The 21,793-nt window shown below is 31.8% G+C and overlaps 1 protein-coding gene across 1 annotated transcript in view; it reads left to right on the top strand.

The window, feature by feature from the left end:
* Polr3A (RNA polymerase III subunit A) overlaps positions 1 to 21,793 on the top strand; it is a 35,367-nt gene that overhangs the window by 6,916 nt on the left and 6,658 nt on the right. The window contains exons 12-33 of the mRNA XM_080170351.1: positions 2,854 to 2,959; positions 4,383 to 4,511; positions 4,813 to 5,006; positions 5,260 to 5,397; positions 5,830 to 6,000; positions 6,436 to 6,526; positions 6,763 to 6,871; positions 7,587 to 7,753; positions 8,138 to 8,215; positions 8,668 to 8,768; positions 9,237 to 9,360; positions 10,111 to 10,232; positions 10,685 to 10,808; positions 11,347 to 11,462; positions 11,847 to 11,979; positions 12,287 to 12,367; positions 17,208 to 17,301; positions 17,672 to 17,843; positions 19,821 to 19,916; positions 20,343 to 20,472; positions 20,944 to 21,047; positions 21,474 to 21,548. Of these exons, the coding sequence (XP_080026477.1) occupies positions 2,854 to 2,959; positions 4,383 to 4,511; positions 4,813 to 5,006; positions 5,260 to 5,397; positions 5,830 to 6,000; positions 6,436 to 6,526; positions 6,763 to 6,871; positions 7,587 to 7,753; positions 8,138 to 8,215; positions 8,668 to 8,768; positions 9,237 to 9,360; positions 10,111 to 10,232; positions 10,685 to 10,808; positions 11,347 to 11,462; positions 11,847 to 11,979; positions 12,287 to 12,367; positions 17,208 to 17,301; positions 17,672 to 17,843; positions 19,821 to 19,916; positions 20,343 to 20,472; positions 20,944 to 21,047; positions 21,474 to 21,548 (2,655 nt within the window). The remainder of the gene's footprint in view (positions 1 to 2,853; positions 2,960 to 4,382; positions 4,512 to 4,812; positions 5,007 to 5,259; positions 5,398 to 5,829; positions 6,001 to 6,435; positions 6,527 to 6,762; positions 6,872 to 7,586; positions 7,754 to 8,137; positions 8,216 to 8,667; positions 8,769 to 9,236; positions 9,361 to 10,110; positions 10,233 to 10,684; positions 10,809 to 11,346; positions 11,463 to 11,846; positions 11,980 to 12,286; positions 12,368 to 17,207; positions 17,302 to 17,671; positions 17,844 to 19,820; positions 19,917 to 20,342; positions 20,473 to 20,943; positions 21,048 to 21,473; positions 21,549 to 21,793) is intronic.

Here is a 21,793-nt window from a genome sequence, read left to right as displayed (position 1 = left end):
ATATCTTTTACAAACTGTTGATAATGCTTAATATCCAAAACATCTTAGTATTGACTTCTGGATCAGTAATATTTGACATAATATCATTTGCCATAAATTCATTTCACATAAAACATTTGACATAAAATCATTTCACATAAAGGTACATTTGACATAAAAACATTTCACATAAGGGTACATTTGACATAAAGGTACACTTCACATAAAAACGTTTCACATGAAGGTACATTTGACATAAAGGTACATTTGGCATAAAGGTACACTTCACATAAAGGTACATTTCACATAAAGGTACATTTCACATAAAGGTACGTTTGACATAAAGGTACATTTGGCATAAAGGTACATTTCACATAAAGTTACATTTCACATAAAGGTACATTTGACATAAAGGTATGTTTGACATAAAGGTACATTTCACATAAAGGTACATTTCACATAAAGGTATATAGGGCATAAAGATACACATAATTTTTTTTTAACAGAAACATTTTACATAAAGATACATTTCATATAAAAAATTTTCTCATTAAAGAATTTTTCACATAAAGATACATTTCACATAAATTTGTCATAAATTATATTTGTCATAAAAACATTTGTCATGGGTACCAGTATAAAATTTTTAGTACAAGAATAAAATATTGGGTACTAGTATAAAACTTGGGTACTAGTATAAAACTTTGGGTACAAGTATAAATTTTTGGGTACCAGTAAAAACTTTTGGTACCAGTATAAAACTTTGGGTACCAGCATAAAACTTTGGGTACCAGAATAAAACTTTAGGTACCAGAATAAAATTATAAAAAAACATGATTTTATGCGGAGTGTAGTTTTATATGAAATGTACCTTTATGTCAAGTTTACTTTTATTTGAAGAGTACCTTTATGTTAAATGTATCTTTATGTCAAGTGTACCTTTATTTAAAATGTACCTTTATGTTAAATATACCTTTATGTGAAATGTTTTTTATGTGAAATGTATTTTAATGTTAAATATACCTTTATAAGAAACGTTTTTTGTTTGTAAAATACATGTCAAATGTTTTATGGGAAATGTACCTTTATGTCAAATGTACGTTTATGGCAAATCTACCTTTATGAGAAATGTACCTTTATGCCAAATGTACCTTTATGTGAAATGTACCTTTGTGTGAAAGTTTTTTTTTGTGTAGTTTACCCATATGTAAAATATACATTTTTGTTTAAAAATTTTTTTTTTATGTGAAGTGTATCTTTATGTCAAATATACCTTTATTTGAAATGTTTTATGTGAAATGTATCTTATGTGAAATGTAACTTTATGTGAAGTGTACCTTTATGTCAAATGTAACTTTATGTCAAGTGTACCTTTATGTCAAACGTACCTTTATGTGAAATGTACCTTTATGTGATGTGTACCTTTATGCCAAGTGTATCTTTATGCCAAATGTACCTTTATGTGAAATGTACCTTTATGTCAAATGTACCTTTATGTTAAAGGTACCTTTATGTGAAATGTACCTTTATGTCAAATGTACCTTTATGTGAAATGTACCTTTATGCCAAATGTACCTTTATGGGAAATGTACCTTTATGCCAAATGAGTTTATGTGAAACGTATTTATGTGAAGTGTACTTTTATGTGAAATGAGTTTATGTCAAATGATACTTTATGTGAAATGTTTTATGTGAAATGAATTTATGTGAAGTGATATTATGTCAAATATTACTGATCCTTGACTTCTATAAGATTCTTGATTTGACCCTTGGTTTGGATTGTTTGCTTATTTTTGCCCTACGCTTAATTTTTACATAAAAAAAAATAAAGCATGACCCTCGAAAAAGTATTTTTAAGCATCTGCAGCCAATATTTCTCAATGAATTATCAAAAAATGTATATGTCCTTGTTCTCTGTAGATTTCCACATAAGTAGATATAAAAATATTTTTTTTACATCAATTAACAGCTGAGATTTTTAGAGCCAAAGTTTTGAAAAAGTGGCTGAGGAAAAAGTAACTTTTCAAGAAAAATGTTTTTTTAAAGTGAAATGACGTGTTTTCCTCATAATTTCAATACTTTTTATAAAACTTATATAAAGATGTTTCCACGAAATTTATTTCATGCTGAAAGCACTTTTTTCACTTGCTCTAAAAGGCATTTTTAGATTAGTGTAAATTGCAAAAACACCCTTACAGAAAGAAATCCTATAAAAAATAGTAGCAAATTGAAAGTTTACATAAACAGAAATCAAACACTTTATTTTATCAAAATAAGTTAAAAAACCAAAAAGTTACAGCTACAAACTTTTATTAAACATTTAACAATTTAAATGATTTTTATGTGTCTTAGATTAATTTGATGAGTGGGCGTGAATTTATTGGTAAAGGTGGCGCTAATCCTTCCGGTAATGAGCATAAATTGGGGAGGGGTTTATTTAAGGTCATATTAATAAGTGGGAGATATTATAAGATTTGAGGGAAAATGGTTATAAGAAAAATGTATTCAGTAAAATTTGAAAAGTAGTTTTTTATATGTAAAAGTAACGTTTTTTAATGCAATAAAAAATGTACCTATCAATTTTAAACTTGCTCTTCTTTCTTATTTGTTTTTTAACTGGTTGATAAAAAGTAATATACTAATAAAAAACTAAGAAATATTTAGCAATATCCAGTTTCTCAAGCACTTTTTCCAAACTTTGGCTTTAAAAATCTCGGCTGTTAATTGATGTAAAAAAAATATTTTGATATCCTTTGATGTAGAAAATTATAGAGAACAAGTAGGTACATATGAATCTTTTAATATTTTATTGAGAAATATAGGCTGCAGATGCTTTAAAATACTTTTTCGAGGGTCATGCTGTATTAATTGCAGATTGAAAGGGAAACAGGGAAGATTTCGTGGTAACCTGTCTGGCAAACGTGTAGATTTTTCCAGCAGAACCGTTATTTCTCCGGATCCTAATCTAAGAATTGAACAGGTAATCAACTTCAGTTGTAAATAACAACTGAATTATTTCGATAATATATTTGGTAATTTTATTTGATTTTGGGGGCCAACGCTTCGTAGTAAAGACGACCTTATTATCTGCCCCCAAAATTAAAATTATTTTATAATTATTTCGCTTTTTGATTATTTCTGTACCAACTTGCTTCACATTTGGATATTAATCTATTGTCTGTTATGAAAATCCACCCTTTGATCGAACAACCTTTGTCTGGAAGTCATGTTTGGAAATGAGTATAACCAGTTTATTTTTGATGGCATGCTCCTTACGATAGTTACAGCATTAAATAAAATTTTAGCATCTTCAGCATTACTCGAACCCAAAAAGATGTCCAAATTAAGAGAAGCTTTGCTTTAAAAAAAAGTGTGTACTGCATTTTATAAAACTATGAGTGAGTGACATAACTTTTAAGTTTTCCTGATGGTACTTTATACAACAAAGTAAGGAGATTTAGCTACTCTATAGACCTTTAATTTCATCCTAGCTAATCCTCTCATATATCTAAAATATTATCTTTAAGAATCGCCAGTGGCTGCTATTCAAACAATAAATTCCATTTGAAATTGCCGAGAATTAAATATTTTGTTGGAGTATAGTTGGAGTAAAACTTGTTTTTTGGTGTATCTGAAGGGGAAGTGGGTAAAAAGGGGAAGAAATAAGGGAAAGGGGTTGTTTGTCAGAATCACATTTCCCTGAAGAATCGCAAATTGCACATTTTTAAAGTTGTCTGAGTTATCCATTCCTTTTATTTACTAAATACATGATTAGGTTTGTTCTTGTTAAAAACTTTTTTCTTCTAATTTCATCACAAACTCTGAATTGTTCCAAATGCTTTGTAAACTTTATTAGTGCTCTACTATTGAAAGATAGAGGCCCGTTGGGCATTAAGATGTATATTTACTTATACTTATTTAAAAGTAACAGTGTGTGTGTCTGTTAGTCTGTCTTAGTGCTGTATGGATCGTTTTATAGTTCCTGAGTGAATTAGTTACCAAACAACCCCCGCAATAAAATCACCCCCTACCCCTTAGAAAAATATTATTTCCTCCTCAAAATAATTTTTAAATATATTTAATTTATCGTCCATAAGATTTATTTTTACTTAAATTTTGTATTGAAGAAAGTGGAAGTTTATATGAGATATATCTCAATTTATAATTAAACTTTCATCAACCTGTTTGGTAAAACAAGGAAAAGGTTTTAAACCATTTTATAAATAAAAAGTTCTTGTGTAATGCTTATTTATTGATGTATTAGCAGCTATGCCCTACCAGTGGCCTTTAGGGGCAATGATGGAAAAGGGGAAAGAGGGAGCATACAATTCCATAAGGTGTGTATGCAATTAACAACATTGAATGAAAGTTGATCATCTTTTTTGATAATAACTATAATCTAGGTTGGAGTGCCAGTATTGATAGCCAAAGTGTTGACCTACCCAGAGAAGGTGACCAAGACCAACATGGAGCTTATGAAGAAGCTTGTCATCAATGGTGCCAACCAACATCCTGGTGCTAATTTTATCAAGGTAATATACATTTCATGGTGTGCATATTCATTGAGTCGACCTCCACTCATTTTCAATATTTTTCTAATTATAAAAATTTGAGGTGTCATTTGTTTTAGAGGCGATTTCTCTTTTTTTTTTGGGGGGGGGGGGGTGTTACCATACCCCAAAATAGTTATGAACCTCCACAGGACCTATGAGAAGCTACAATTCAAAGAAGAGTCATAGATATCTGTTAAAAATTAAAAAGAATATTTGAATGATATGTTGGTATGTATCTATTCTATCATTGAGATTATTTGTAAACTTACATTATATTCAGGAAGCTAGCACGGGAATAAAAAAGTTCCTGATGTACGGTAACCGCCAGAAGGTGGCCGAGAACCTGAAGGTTGGAGACGTCGTGGAGCGTCACATGCTGGATGGAGACCCGGTACTGTTCAACAGGCAGCCCAGTCTTCATAGGATATCAATTATGTGTCATAGAGCCAAGATCCTGGAGAACAGAACTTTTAGGTAAAATAAACCTTAATAGATATTTATTACGATATATTTTTGATTTTTTTTAATACTAGTGGCTTCGCCCCTATGTTCTAATGTGTTTGCTTAAGAAGAGGACTGATAAAAAAATATGCTTAGACCACCCTAAGGGAAAATATTTTATTTCTATTTTACGTTAAGGCTACTATAACCTGTTTACAGAGGTGGTGAAGTTTTGGAGATAAAATGGGACTAAACTTAAAGATATTAAACTACAATAATTTTTAAGGTTTAATGAGTGTTGTTGTACACCATACAATGCAGATTTTGACGGGGATGAAATGAATCTTCACCTGCCCCAGACAGAGGAGGCTAGGGCCGAGGCCCTCATACTCATGGGCAATAAGGCTAACTTGGTCACACCCAGGTAAATATACAGAGAGAGGGGACAAGGGGCTGGCACTAGGCCTCAAAGTTTTATAGTTCCGTTTTCTTATTCGTTGGCTTGACAACTTTGGGAACTTTAGTAAATTTTGATTGGTTGATTCATTAAGTTTAATATCCAAACGTTTCAACCACTAGGGAATTGTAATTGTGTATTATTATTGGGGATGGACATATATTTATCAGCCATTGTCTTATCCCTTTAGATCCCTGTCATCTAATGCACTTTCAATCCAGGACTATAGCGCTGATGTAAGAGTTTGATCTCGGCGAAAATTGCATTATGATAAAAGAAGATGTAGAAATTGTATATACTTCTATATATCCCTTTAACGTACTTTTAATGGGAGAAATCAATTATGATGTCTAAATAAATTATTTAAAATAATTCTATTGTCACTTTGTTAATGTTTAGAAATGGAGAGTTGATGATAGCAGCAACCCAAGATTTTATAACCGGAGGGTATCTACTCACACAGAAGGACGCATTCTTTGACCGGGGCAAGGCTTGTCAGATTATTACCCAGATTCTGTCTGGACCTGATGCTAATCTCAGGGTGGATCTACCTACTCCAGCTATCATTAAGTAAGTTGGAATATTATTATGAATAAGTTGTGTTAGTGTAACTATATAAAGTTTAAATACCTATTTAACATCCAAATCAATCTTTTTCAAAACAAAGATATAACTTTTTAAAACCACAACAGATATACCTAAAGCTTACCTGAATAAATACAAACAAATTGGACCATCCATTTAAAAGACTAATCTGTACTAGGTGGTATAGATTGATCGATATGTTATTACTTGGATGTTGCAACTGATTTGCACGTACTCTGATAAAGTGATACTCAACGAAACCTTCCATCCACCCCCTTTACACTATCCCCTCCCCTCCTACTGGATAAAATAACTAACCAACAAATGAGTTCCATATTAGCTAGCTAAATCGATGATAAATTTTCAACTGTCAATATATCCACGTATATCCTATATCCATTAATATTATCTTGTTTTTAGGCCTGTTGCCCTGTGGACTGGAAAACAGTTATTTAGTCTTATGCTCAAACCAAACAAAAGCTCAAAAATTCTTGTCAATTTAAAAACAAAGGTTTGCATCTTTTCTATCTCAAAGTTATTCTGTAAGTATGAAATGGTTACACTTCTCGTAACATAAAGGGGCAAGTTAAATCTAAAAAAATAGCTTAAAACCTGTCAAAATATCTATTTAGATCTTACTTAAATGAAGAACTCAGCCAATTGAGTTTATGTAAAGAATTTTACTCGTATGTGAAATTAAGTTGTAGTAGGTAAATAAAACACAAATTTTTTTTTTTTTCATTTTAGGGCAAATCTTACACGACAAATGAAGAATTCTGTATAAACGATTCTTATATTATCATAAGAAATTCTGAGCTGTTGGCTGGTTCCATAGACAAATCTAATATTGGATCAGGTATTAAATATTTCATTAGTAATAGCTGGTTCCATAGACAAATCTAATATTGGATAAGGTATTAAATATGTCATTAGTATTGCCTGGTTCCATAGACAAATCTAATATTGGATCAGATATTAAATGTTTTATTTAATTGTTATTTGTATGGTTCCCTAGACAAATTATTATTCGATTCTGTTTTTAATGTGATACCTTCCTAATTAAATTAGAAATCTCCAAGTAAAGATCTTGTCAATGATCAAAGAGTTGCTGCGCTTTCAAGATATTAACTTCTATTACTTGGAGAGTTTCTAATCGATGGAACGATAAAAAAAAGTCTGTAATAGTTATCTATCGCCTTGCATTTTAGACATCTTTTTTGCAGATATTAAAATGAAAATTTACAAGACTAAAACTGGTTATAATTTTATGATTTTTTTAATATTCGTGGAAAATTATATGTAATACGATGTTATACATGGTTTTTTAGTATGGCTAAGAACCGTTTCTAATCCAGCGGATATTAATCGGTTTCGAAGCCGGATTTTTGTTTTGGCTGGATACCGGATATCTGGTATCCGGCTGGATGTCTGGCAAACGTTCGATATTCGGAATATTACTGGATATTATCGGCATTATAAATTAGCCGGATATCCGGCATCCGGATAGTTACAATATCCTGTATCAGGCCCAACCCTATTTTAAAGTCCTATTGGAAATGATTTTGATTTAGGAGGCAAGAACAACGTGTTTTATATCCTGCTACGCGACTATGGAGAGGACGCCGCGTGTGTGGCCATGTGGAGGTTGGCCAGGGTTGCCAGCTGGTTTCTCATGAACAAGGGCTTCTCCATTGGTATTGGAGATGTCACTCCGTCTGCAGGACTACTTAAACTTAAGGTAATTTTTCTATAGTAACTTTTACGGGATAATTAAAAGTGGATGACAACACTTTTTCATTGATTTTTTATTATGAATTCAAAGGTAGTTTTCAAAACTGAACCTAACAGAATAAAAAATTTAAGAATTCCTTGATTTTCATAATTTTTAAGTATTTTCAGAAATTATCCTCGAAACAATAAGATATTTCAAATCTGATTTCTTTAGCTTGTATAGAAACTATGAACTTATGAAGGCATCTCTTAGATTGACAAAGATCTGTTCTGTTATCATCAAATCAAGATTAGACATATCAAAGAAACGAATTTTATGTATGATCATATGAAGGGACAATTAAAAAAGACCTGAGTATTTTTTAAAAATATTATTGTTTTTACTCTTTAGAAAGAACTTGTGGAAGCTGGGTACACTAAATGTGACAGTTATATCTCACAGCTTGAAGCTGGCACTTTACCCTGTTCGGTAAGTTGACCTTTTTTTGTGGAGCAACATCCAATTTGTTTACATTTGTGCTCTTTTGACTTGAACAAAATGGTTGATTGCTATATGTAACTTTATTCTATGGTAGAGGACCTTGTGTCGACTTTTAATTGGGTCTTTTAATATCAGCTAATAGCGTCGGAAATATAAACACAGCAAAGTGGCTACAAAAGAACAGAAAGCAATTTGCCAGCAGAAGAAAAAAGTCCCGACCACTTGGGCATGGTAGTTGTCTGGGTTATACAATATACATCTATATAATATTTAATATTTATACATTTATTGTTTTGACAACTATTTATAAACCTGTATGAATTTAAACAAAATGAAAAAGACAAAATAACTTTTAAGAGACAATTAAGATTCATTTATGAGTTTTACTGAACACTCGCACATAAAATATCTAAAATATACATACATGATTCATGATTTAGGCTGGTTGTTCTGAGGAGCAGACACTAGAGGCAAATATTCTTCATGAACTGTCTACTATTCGTGACAAGGCTGGTAAAGCTTCTCTCACCGCTTTAGAAAGGTAAAGAGCATAATTTGATCTTTAAAAATCCATGACAATGATATACAGGTAACAGAAGTAGTAAGCAAAATAATGCCCATGTATGTAAGTCTGTAAAATTACTTCAAACTTAGGTAGGTATTCACTTTTTTAAGCAAGTTTTTTTTTGTCTTAAGCTTAATATCTTACAAATACTAGTCAAAATTTGTTGTATTTTTTAAGGATGCTTTATAAATATCTTGTGGTGGTTTTAGGCCATTATCCTACATATATTGTTTTATAATGCATTTAAAATCATAAATGTTATTATCTTAGATCAATCTATATATTATTACTTCTTGGTGGTTTCACAAGATTTTCATGTACTCTAATAAAATAATACTCGCAGATGGCTAAATTAATGATAACCCCCATCATAAGCAACCTAAATTGACGACAAAATTCCCTCTATTAATATATCTATATATAATGTATATTCTATATTTGTAGGTCTAATGCACCCTTGATCATGGCACTGTGTGGTTCCAAGGGGTCCAACATCAACATATCCCAGATGATTGCGTGTGTGGGACAACAGGCCATTTCTGGTAAACGTATTCCTGATGGATTCGAGGTAAGAATTTTATAAAAGTTTAAATTAAATCAATGATATTAATATTACTACTTGGATGTTGCACCAGATTTTAATGTACTCCGATAGTGATACTCGCAGCTGGCTAAAATAACACTTTAGGTAATTAAAACTGAAAATATAGAAATATTATGAAATTATGCGAGTGAAAAGTTGATATGAAGAAGAACAGATTTTTACCTGGCCAAATTCGTGGGTGACAGTTTAGTCATTGTAATACACATGTGACATTAATGACTAGACTGACACTTGCGGATTTTGTCAGGGGCTAAATCAACACAATCCCGAAGAAATCAAGAAAATTATGTTTTCTACTTAAGCATGGACAGGACAACCATTTTCAAAAGGATCAATATGTCAAATGTAGATATAAAAAAAACAGTAAAGTGTAATGAAGAATAACCTGCTTAAATTATAAAAAGAGAAAAAAAACGAGCTATAATACTCAACAGTGTATAATTTAAGTAGAAGTTGTATAGGAGGCTGATAGTGTTACCTTAAGCAAAAATATAGGATAAAATTGTAATCTGACCGACCATTTTCGAGAAGTACGAGGTAAATGAAAATTTCTTTAATCAAGAAAAAGTGGATGAAAAGCAAGCACTTTTACTCCATAAAGACCAGGTAACTTATAGCAAAGTGAACTTATATTCATCGACTCGAATCATACACTGCAAAAACACCGCTTCATCCCTCTGCCGCACGTCATTCCTACTAAATAATTATTTTTAGGACCGTGCCCTACCCCATTTTGAGAGAAAGTCCAAGATTCCTGCAGCCAAAGGATTTGTTGAGAACAGTTTTTATTCTGGCCTGACTCCTACTGAATTCTTCTTTCATACCATGGGTGGCAGGTGAGTTTTTCAATTTATAGCTTTTCTATAGTATAATAGTGTCTGTCCTTATATTGTTAAGGTTTAATGATTAAAAGGTTTAAGGTATAACCAACAAGCGAAATTAATCTGAAGTAAATTTTGGGAGGCAGATGCAGAGGTCGTCAATTCAACTATGTGTTGCCTCCCAATGACAGCTGAAAACACGTATAGGTTTCGTGATTTTTTTTCTCTCGAATTAATTGGTATAAGCTTTAATCCTTCGAATTAGAATCTTATTGTATGGAGAATCCTATACAGTACTCTATTAAAAAGCGTGGCAAATTAACAGTTGCTAACAGATAAGTAATTCGTCCATTGTTGGCTATTTTAACAGCGAAACTTGAAAAAAATAGTATTGGTTATTCTTATAACTATATTATCGACGCATCATCTCCAAAAATACTTCAGAAAAGGTAATCCCTTTTTTTCAGAGAGGGACTGGTAGATACAGCTGTAAAAACAGCTGAAACTGGATACATGCAGAGGAGATTGGTAAAGTCGTTAGAGGATTTGTGTATGCAGTACGATCGTACGGTTAGAAACAGCAGCGGAGAGGTAACACATTTTCCTTGTTCATATATTTTTACTTTCAGATTACTATAGAGTATTCAACACAGTTGATTCAAACATGTATATTTCATTGTGTATTATCAAGTCATCAGTTGATTCATACAAAAAATGTTTCTTATTCTCAAAGAATTTGATTATTATAAATAGGAAGTCAGGGTTCTTGAGGGATAAGACAATGGGCAATTAATTGCTCCAAATATCATATATATAAAAATTAACCTTCTGCTGATAAGAACTATTACAAGTAAACTATGGACAATGGACATTACTAGTTTGGAAGGAGCTATTAACTTGATAAACTTTGGGCACTAGTCTAATTTATATTCTAACGTCCCTCGGTTAGAAGATAAAAGTATAGTGTTTCATATTCATGAAAAGATTCATTATCAAATCAACATGATGGGATTGAAGTATATAGCGAGGGGTGGTATGTGCTGTTGTAATATTATTCGGCTATGATGATATGATTAGGTGGTTTTACATGGGCGGAATTTAAACCACATCAAAAAATTGTGTTTGCTAGGTGATCCAGTTTACATATGGTGGAGATGGTCTTGACCCCATGATGATGGAGGGCAAGGGGAAACCTGTGGATTTCAACAGGATTCTAGACTTTGTGGTACATACTGAACCCGCCAGGTAAAATATTTTTATAAAATTGTTTTTGTAGGTAGTTTCACATTTATTTACTTTTTTGTGGTAGAACCACTTTTTGTTACTGATCTTCTTGAGAAAACATTTGCCCTTTTTAATATTATAATTCATTATTTATTCTACATAACTCTTTAAATTATCATAAAATATTAATTTATCAGTTTATAATAATTTGAAAAATTTAGACACTACTCACTAGTTTGGAACTAACCAATCGAAATTCAATAAAAGTACCCAAAGTTTTAGACCAAAAAAAAGATACCGTGGTTTTAAAACTTTGAGTACCAGTGAAATTTACAGTCCAAATATCTCTTCCTCCCTTCACATGTGATTACAGTCATACAACCATCAATTTAAACTGATTTTTAGGGAAGAGTCGAATATAAGTGGAGATGACGTGGTTACTGCTGTGGATCTAGCTCTGCAGAGAGAAGAAATGGAATATCTAGACGTGGATTTTAGAGCAAACATTAAGGAGTTCATGGCAGGATATGCTGATAAGGTTAGTAAAGTATAATAATATGTTCAAATAGAGGGGGGGAGGGGGGGGGTCGATAAGACTTTTTCCCATCCCCTCAATGATTTAGGTATTCTTTAAGCTAGATGGATTCCAAGTGAAGAAAAATATTTTTAAAAACGTCAAAACATCTCTCATATAAAGTGAAAGTGAAAAGAAAATATTTTTTTGACCTAAAAGTTTATGATATTCTACTTTTTTTTATCATCGACTGGTCAGACCTGGGAGGGTGGGACGGGAAAATATATAAGAGAGGAGAAAAATTGAATTGCCATTGTTATTTATTATTTAGATAAAGAAACTATGGTCCAGGTGTCCTGGAGGTAAACCTGACGGGGTCAACAAACAGCTTTATAGGGTCACTAAAAGTCAGGTATATAGTTTCACTACCAATACAGTTTGTTATAAAGTGTATAGAATTTGATGTTTTACATAAGACATATATATATTCAGGGAGGGAGAAGACATTGGACTTTAAATTACTCTGATTTTCAATAAACAATTAGGTACATCCCCAAGTATGATACACAAAATTTCCCTTCTGTAGATTACAATTAGTGGTTAAAACATTTGGACACTCAACCTAATGAGCCAACCAATAAAATTTTTTTAAAAAGTTGTAAAGTCAACGAATAAGAAAGCGTTAGGTATTGAATATATTTATTTGATATACACAGTGTTTCATTGTTAATATCTAAATAGGTTGAGTCATTTATGCGTATCTCTAAGGACAAGTACATTAAAGTAAGGGGGGGGGGGAAGTTCTGCCACTTTCGCGTAAACAGTGTGCAGTGGACTAGGTATTGATTTTAGATTATAGGTTATTTAGGATAAAAGTTTACTTTTGGGTATTAGTTCACGTATATTTAATCATTTTTTGAATAGGTCTCCAGGTTCAGGTGCTGCAGGCTGGAAGGTCGTTTCTGGACAGGTAAAAAAATTAAAAATTTTTTGTTTGAAGAGTTAGAGAGCAACTTATAAAACAAAATGTGCTTCTTTTTGAATGTTATTAACATATCTGAAGAAAAAATTAAATTCGGCCTCCAGGTTCAGGTGCTGCAGGCCTCCAGGTACACTCTGGACAGGTAAAAATTTAAAAAAATTATTTGAAGAGTTAGAGGTACACTTATTAAACCAAATATGCATCTTTTTGAATGTTATTACCATATTAGAAGAAAAAATGACAATCGGCCTCCAGGTTCAGGTGCTGCAGGCCTCCAGGTACACCCTGGACAGGTAAAAATTAAGTTTTCTTATTTGAAGAGTTAGAGGTACACTTATTTAACCAAATATGCATCTTTATGGATGTTATCATCATATTTGCAGAAAAATTTAAAATCGGCCTCCAGGTTCAGGTGCTGCAGGCCTCCAGGTACACTCTGGACAGGTAAAAATTAAAATTTCTTATTTGAAGAGTTTGATGTACACTTATTTAACCAAATATGCATCTTTTTGGATGTTATTACCATATTTGAAGAAAAAATGACAATCGGCCTCCAGGTTCAGGTGCTGCAGGCCTCCAGGTACACTCTGGACAGGTAAAAATCAAAATTTCTTATTTGAAGAGTTAGAGGTACACTTATAAAACAAAATATGCATCTTTTTGGATGTTATTACCATATTTGAAGAAAAAATGACAATCGGCCTCCAGGTTCAGGTGCTGCAGGCCTCCAGGTACATTCTGGACAGGTAAAAATTTTTAAAAAATTATTTAAAGAGTTAGAGGTAAACTTTTTAAACCAAATATGCGTATTTTTGGATGTTATTATCATATTTGAAGGTAAATTGATATTCGGCCTCCAGGTACAGGTGCTGCAGGCCTCCAGATCCATTCTAGACAGGTAAAAATTTTAAAAAAATATTTAAAGGGTTACAGGTACACTTATAAAACCAAATATGCATCTTTTTGGATGTTATTATCATATTTACAGAAAAAATTCAAATTGGACTCTAGTTTCAGGTGCTGCATGCCTCCAGGTATTTAAGTGTCAGGAATTCCTGCCTTTTTCTTTAGACGTGGATTGAATATACAATCTAAGAATTTCTTTATATTTTACTAACCTGGATGGAGAATCTGTAGCTCTGAATGACATCTGGATAAAATTAACCTCTCTCAGTAGTAATTTTAAAATTATTTCACTAGCATCTATACTTTATAATCTGAATCCTATTGAAATTGCATTCCCCATTCTGAGTATCTGTAATATTATATCTTAGACAGAATTATATTTTGCATATGTGTGGAAAATCATACATAAACAAAAAGTAATAAATACAGATCTATATAGCTGGCTCCTGGAGGCCACCTTGACCCTATCTGGAGCACAACTCAAACCTTTCATCTAAATAAAACAAATTATAAAATTGATTTTTTAAACCTGTCCAGCAGGCTCCTGGAGGCTACCTAGAGCCTGCCTGAAACAAAAATAGAAGACTTACTTAATAAATTTTGTCATATTATTATATTTTAATAATTTTCCATTTAGAAACCTTTCCTCTAATATCAAATATTACCTTTATTGGAATTTACCTTGCCAGCGGCCACAAGCAGTCACCAGTGGTCACCAGGATCCAGGTAAGGTGTCCAAATCAAAAAGTATCAAAAAATATTTTAACTGCCTGTCCAGAGTGTACCTGGAGGCCTGCAGCACCTGAACCTGGAGGCCGATTGTCAATTTACTTTCAAATATGGTAATAACATCCAATAAGTTGCATATTTGGTTTAATAAGTGTATCTCTAACTCTTTAAATAAGAAATTTAAATTTTTACCTGTCCAGAGTGTACCTGGAGGCCTGCAGCACCTAAACCTGGAGGCCGATTGTCAATTTACCTTCAAATATGGTAATAACATCCAAAAAGATGCATATTTTGTTTTATAAGTGTACCTCTAACTCTTCAAATAAGAAATTTTAATTTCTACCTGTCCAGAGTGTACCTGGAGGCCTGCAGCACCTGAACCTGGAGGCCGATTGTCATTTTTTCTTCAAATATGGTAATAACATCCAAAAAGATGCATATTTGGTTAAATAAGTGTACATCAAACTCTTCAAATAAGAAATTTTAATTTTTACCTGTCCAGAGTGTACCTGGAGGCCTGCAGCACCTGAACCTGGAGCCCGATTGTCATTTTTTCTTCAAATATGGTAATAACATCCAAAAAGATGCATATTTGGTTAAATAAGTGTACCTCTAACTCTTCAAATAAATGTTTTTAATTTTTACCTGTCCAGAGTGTACCTGGAGGCCTGCAGCACCTGAACCTGGAGGCCGATTGTCATTTTTTCTTCAAATATGGTAATAACATCCAAAAAGATGCATATTTGGTTAAATAAGTGTACATCAAACTCTTCAAATAAGAAATTTTAATTTTTACCTGTCCAGAGTGTACCTGGAGGCCTGCAGCACCTGAACCTGGAGGCCGATTTTAATTTTTCTGCAAATATGATGATAACATCCATAAAGATGCATATTTGGTTAAATAAGTGTACCTCTAACTCTTCAAATAAGAAAACTTAATTTTTACCTGTCCAGAGTGTACCTGGAGGCCTGCAGCACCTGAACCTGGAGGCCGATTGTCATTTTTTCTTCTAATATGGTAATAACATTCAAAAAGATGCATATTTGGTTTAATAAGTGTACCTCTAACTCTTCAAATAATTTTTTTAAATTTTTACCTGTCCAGAGTGTACCTGGAGGCCTGCAGCACCTGAACCTGGAGGCCGAATTAAATTTTTTCTGCAGATATGTTAATAACATTCAAAAAGAAGCATATTTTGTTTTATAAGTTGCTCTCTAACTCTTCAAACAAAATTTTTTAATTTTTTTACCTGTCCAGAAACGACCTTCCAGCCTGCAGCACCTGAACCTGGAGACCTATTCAAAAAATGATTAAATATACGTGAACTAATACCCAAAAGTAAACTTTTATCCTAAATAACCTATAATCTAAAATCAATACCTAGTCCACTGCACACTGTTTACGCGAAAGTGGCAGAACTTCCCCCCCCCCCCCCCCCCCTTAGTAATTAGTAATTACTAAAGTACTAATTGTGATCTACAGAAGTTGTAATATTGTGTATCATTATTGGAGATGTACATAAATTTATCGGCCATTGTTTAATCCCTTTAGATATCTGGATAAAAATAGTTTATAAAAAAAACAAGTTTTATTTATTTGTCCAATAAACGGTGTTTTATTATTAATTTCTATATAGGTTGAGTCATTTATGCGTATCTGATTCTGTAAGGACAAGTACATGAAAATAATTATGGAGCTGAATACACAGTGTTTCGTTATTAATTTCTATATAGGTTGAGTCTTTTATGCGTATCTGTAAGGACAAGTACATGAAAATAATTATGGAGCTGAATACACAGTGTTTCATTATTAATTTCTAAATAGGTTGAGTCTTTTATGCGTATCTGTAAGGACAAGTACATTAAAGTAATTAGTAATTAGTAAGGGGGGGGGGGGGGTAATGCAACCATCTCGTAATCAGTGAGCAAATGGCACTTACAATTCGAATTTCGATCTGAAATTTTGCATGAGTAATCCTTGGTAGGTCTAATTTCCCTAAATCGAACAAAAAGTTGAAAAAGTAACGGCTAACGGCTCAGCTGTTTAGCCGTATTTTAGCTATTTTTAGGGCAAATCTGCCATAAATTATGTAGGAATCAACTTTTTGAAACATATTTTTGCTTTAAATCATGTGAAATGATACAAAAAAAATATTTTTAGATTTTTAGTACCAGCAACTAGCGGCTAGAACCATTTGAAAACGTTTTGGAGCAGCATAGAGTATTATGTGGAGATAGGTTTCGTGATGATTTCCCTTGAAAATAGTTTTAAAAATGGCTAAACTGCTGAGCCGCTAGCCGTTAGCTGTTACTTTTCTAACTTTTTGTTCAATTTAGGGAAAATAGACCTACTAAGGATTACCCATGCAAAATTCCAGATCAAAATTCGAACTCTAAGTGCCATATGCTCACTGATTACGAGATGGTTTCATTAAACCCCCCCTCCCCTCCCTTACTAAAGTTCTAATTGTGATCTACAGAAGTTGTAATATTGTGTATCATTATTGGAGATGTACATCAATTTATCGGCCATTGTTTTATCCCTTTAGATCTCTGGATAAAAATAGTTTATAAAAAAAAACAAGTTTTATTTATTTGTCCAACAAACGGTGTTTTATTATTAATTTCTATTTAGGTTGAGTCATTTATGCGTATCTGTAAGGAAAAGTACATGAAAGCTATTATGGAGCCGGGTACTGCTGTGGGGGCTCTTTGTGCACAGTCCATTGGTAAGACAAATATTATTGTAGCTTTTTAGGAAAAGGCATTTAGTTTTCACTTTTTCCACCAAGTCAAAAAAATTCCATTGCTTTCTCGTCATTTGTATGTCCCTGGGACATATAAAACAATGTACGCCCTTAGAGGCCCCCTTTTTTTTTGAAAAAAAGAATAAGTTTTTTTTACCCTTTCCCACAAATTCCATTCAAATTTACCATTTTTTCTTTGGATTTTCAACTTTTTACCTAGGTACCCTGTATGTTTTAGAAAATATTATGTTTAAGTACGTTGAGGTATGTATGTCTCTACACAAAGATGAAGACCTTTTCACATTTCATAAAGGCTTAAGTTTTCATGAAAACTAATCTTGTTAATATTCAGGTGAGCCCGGAACCCAGATGACCTTGAAGACTTTCCATTTTGCTGGTGTAGCCAGCATGAACATCACTCTGGGTGTACCCAGGATTAAAGAGATTATCAATGCAAGCAAAAAGATTTCCACGCCCATTGTATCGGCCTTTCTCACTAATGATTTGGATCCAGAATTTGCAAGGTTTGGATTATTTATTTGTCTTCGCCTCTAGAGGTCTAGTGGTACTTTTTTTTTTGGGGGGGGGGGAAGTTACACCATTTTTTATTTTAGTTTTCAAGGGAAAAAAATAAATAAAATTAGAGGGGCCGGGCGACATTTTTTTTTCTATGGTGATTTCTATCTTGCACGGCTGGTTTTTTATTAAATGAATAAGTTAGGGTACAATGTTTGGCACTTTCGATATAAGTAAATGATAATAAAAAACCCATAGAATGCGATAATAACTTCAGAAAAATCGAAGAAAATAGTTTTCATACTTAATTAACGTTTTTAAGTTTTTCTTCAAAAAGTTTAGATAAGATGCCTTTAAAAGTCGTCTATGATTTTGTCAGGGATAAAAATGTAACTTTAAAATAAGAATTACAGCATATTTTTTCAATTAGTACAAAGTAAAATTTTGAACATTTTATTGATCAGTTTATTTTTTAAAATGTGAAGTAGAAACCTGAATATTTTATCATGAAAATTGTGTTATGATTTGATTGTCTGCTAGATTACAAGAAAAAAGATACTGACAGTACTTGTTGGTTCTTTAAAAAAGATTAGGTAGATTACTTTAAAAACCCCTCTTTTTGCAACGTTATTTCAATAGAACAGAGCCATAGTCTTAGTGTACTCAATATCTAGACAGCCAACCATTGTTTTAGAATTGTTCAATTTTTTTAACTTCTGATAAAAACAGAATTAATGGTATTTTAGTAAATATTATACCTCCAAGAAATGGCTATACTTCCCAATCATATGTTGTGTGATATTTAAGAGGAATTATTTTGATATAATGTCATTAAAATATCCGTTGAAAAAAGTGCTATTCTAGCTTATACTTTACATTTTAATGTGTATGATAATTCAAATAAAAGATAATGAAGATTTATATTATATTTAATTGTTATAATTATAAAGAAAAACCTGGAAACAGTAATAAACTGACTTTATTTTATTGACGTAGGGAAAATTTTGTCAAATATTTGAATAGAAAAACAATATAAAACAAAATAAATTATTTTTAATATAGTCACAAAAAGGCTTAATGAGTTTAGGAAATATTTCATTCACTAATCATGTCATTTAAACTCTATTAAACAGAATACAGTGTAAAAAGATGTTCTCGTTTTAATTTTAAGTAATTTCAAATGCATTTTAATACCTTTTAATGATTTATTTTTTGAAACATCTTTTTATAAAATGTTATTGATTTTTGAAATTATATGTTAAAATGTTTTTAAATTTTGTTAACATTTTGTTTTAAATGTAGAAAATTGGTAATTCTAAACATTCAAAAAATGATTTTATTAAATTTTCATCACTTAAATTGCATGTTTAATGAAATTTTCAACTGATAATTCAAGAAAAATCGTTTAAGTTTTATTATATTTTACTTTGAATTGTTAAAAAAATATATTATCGTCAAAAAAGGAGAAGTTATGTTTTCCTCAAAAAAAGACCTAAAACATGAAAATTAACACATGTAATGAGAATTTTTTTCTTTCAGGTTTAATTTTAAGCAATTATTGATATTTTTTGTAAAAAGGATTTTATATAAAAAGTTTTAAAACTCGAGTTATGTAGTGGTTCTAAAAAAGGTTGCGAATTTATGCAATTTTCTTGCAAAAAAATTTTTCTAGGATTTTAAAAATAGCAAAGGGTGTTATTAGACGTACTTACAGATACAATTGCTAAGTCATTTTGGCCAAACACTAAAATAAAGTTTTGACATCTGAGGGTCCAACCGTGCTTGGTAGGGTTGTGGTACATCCACAACAATATATGTATATCCTATGAGAAGCTACACTGTAAAGGAGAACCTTGGTTTTGAGGTTAGGAAGAGATCCTTCGGTGGAAACAGTCAGACAGATAGATAGACACACAGTTGAAAACAGAGACAGGCATTCTGTTATTTTATATATAAGGATAAAAGATAACAATATTTGTTTGTAGGCAAGTGAAGGGAAGAATTGAGAAGACAACTCTTGGTGAGGTTTCTGAATATATTGAAGAAGTTTTACTCCCAGATGAATGTTTTCTGCTTATAAGGTACTTTACTATTATATAAAAGGATGTCTAATTATTATTTTCAATACTAACCCCATTTAATCAGAAACTAGCGACAATTTTTGCATAACACGTAGCCCAGCCTCTAGTATCTAGGATCTAGCATCTTTGATAGAATCTCGGCCTAATGCCGTGTCATAAATAAATACAATAAGAATGGTTGCTACTGCCATGCTGCTATGTTAGATGCAAATTATTTAGGAACAAAGGTCATGCAATCAAAGAGTTGGTTGTCTCTATTTTTTGCAAAATTATTTCGCATTCAGAAAAAACAGATAAAACAGATAGTTGTAAGAACGAACTTCTTTTACAATTATACAATTATATGTGCATTTTATTGATTTATTTTGACCATAAGGGTTTATCATATGTCTATTTTTTGTCTTAAGATTTACTTTTATTTTTAAGGTTGTCAATTGACCGAATCCGTTTGTTAAAGCTGGAAGTGTCAGCCGAATCTATCCGCTACTCTATCTGTACCTCTAAACTCAAGATAAAGCCTGGAAACTGCTCCGTTCATGGGGAGACAATTATTAAGGTGATATTACTTACAAGATATTTGACAGGGGTAGAACTACGATGTGCATTTAAGTAAAAAAAGTAAAAAGTTTAAAAGACAATACTATTAGCTTAAAAGCCAACAATAGAAGGTATTATACCTCTCAAACCTTTGAAGTTACTTAAATTCTGTACTCATGCATAATCCAATTTTTAATTCTTCTAATTAACAAAATTATACTTGAAATAGATAGGGATCGTAGTAGAAGATATGTTAGTATCCAAAGTTAAACAAAAACATGTTTTTATTCCAAGGGGGAATTTGTTTATCATCATTAGGGATGTACATCAATTTATCTCGATTGTCCCATTCATTAGGATTCTGGACTTTGAATTGATAAGTTCAAAAAATGTATGTACACGTACCTATCTATATTTCATTTTCTTCGATCTTAAGCACGTTTTATTCTCTAATGTCATAAAATTTTCGTAATTATAATAATGTATTTAGGTAAAACCCGGAACATCAGCAAAATCTACAATGTATTACCAGCTGCAATTCCTGAAAGAAAAGTTACCCCAGGTTGTCATCAAAGGGTTACCAACTGTTAACAGGAGATTATTCATTTATAAATAGTAAAATTAATTTTATCAACTCAAAAACAAAAAACAAGGATGAAATCATATACATTACAAGTAGGGAAATAACCACAAATAAAACACTTCATTAAAAAATTAAGTTCTGATTAAGTAATATTATCTTTCTTTATTTAGAAGCTTGGTTAAATAAAATATTTTTCTGGAGAATTTAAAGCAACCACCAATCGGCTCTACTAATGAAATTATTTTAGTACTTTGTGTTTATTTTGATTAGCTATGATATTCATGAGTTTTTCTATATAAATATATTCTTAATTTATGACTTTTGATTATCCGCATATTAGATAACTTTATCCGTCCAACCATGATTTTTTGGATTTTTATAACTTATTGACTTGTTATAACTTGTTGACTGATATAAATGAACAATAAATTTAACAGAGCTATTATTCACATGGAGGATAGTTCCACGGGTCCAACCAGATATAAACTTTTTGTGGAAGGAGATAACCTTAGGTGTGTAACATTTTCTAAGTCACACAGCTACCCTATAATAATGATATGTTCGTTTGTCTGTACATAGCTGTTATTAGCATGGAGGATAGTTCCACGGGTCCAACTAGTTATAAACTACTTGTTGAAGGCGATAATCTTAGGTGTGTAACATTTGCTCAGTCTCTCTGCTACTCAATAATGGTATGTCTGTTTGTCTGTACAAAGTACATCATCTGTAGATAACATTAAGGATAAATACACTGAGT

Source organism: Acartia tonsa, chromosome 8 (assembly GCF_053477335.1).
Source record: "Acartia tonsa isolate MP-2025a chromosome 8, ASM5347733v1, whole genome shotgun sequence".
Lineage (NCBI taxonomy): Eukaryota > Metazoa > Arthropoda > Copepoda > Calanoida > Acartiidae > Acartia > Acartia tonsa.
This window is presented reverse-complemented; position numbering and strand designations above follow the sequence as displayed.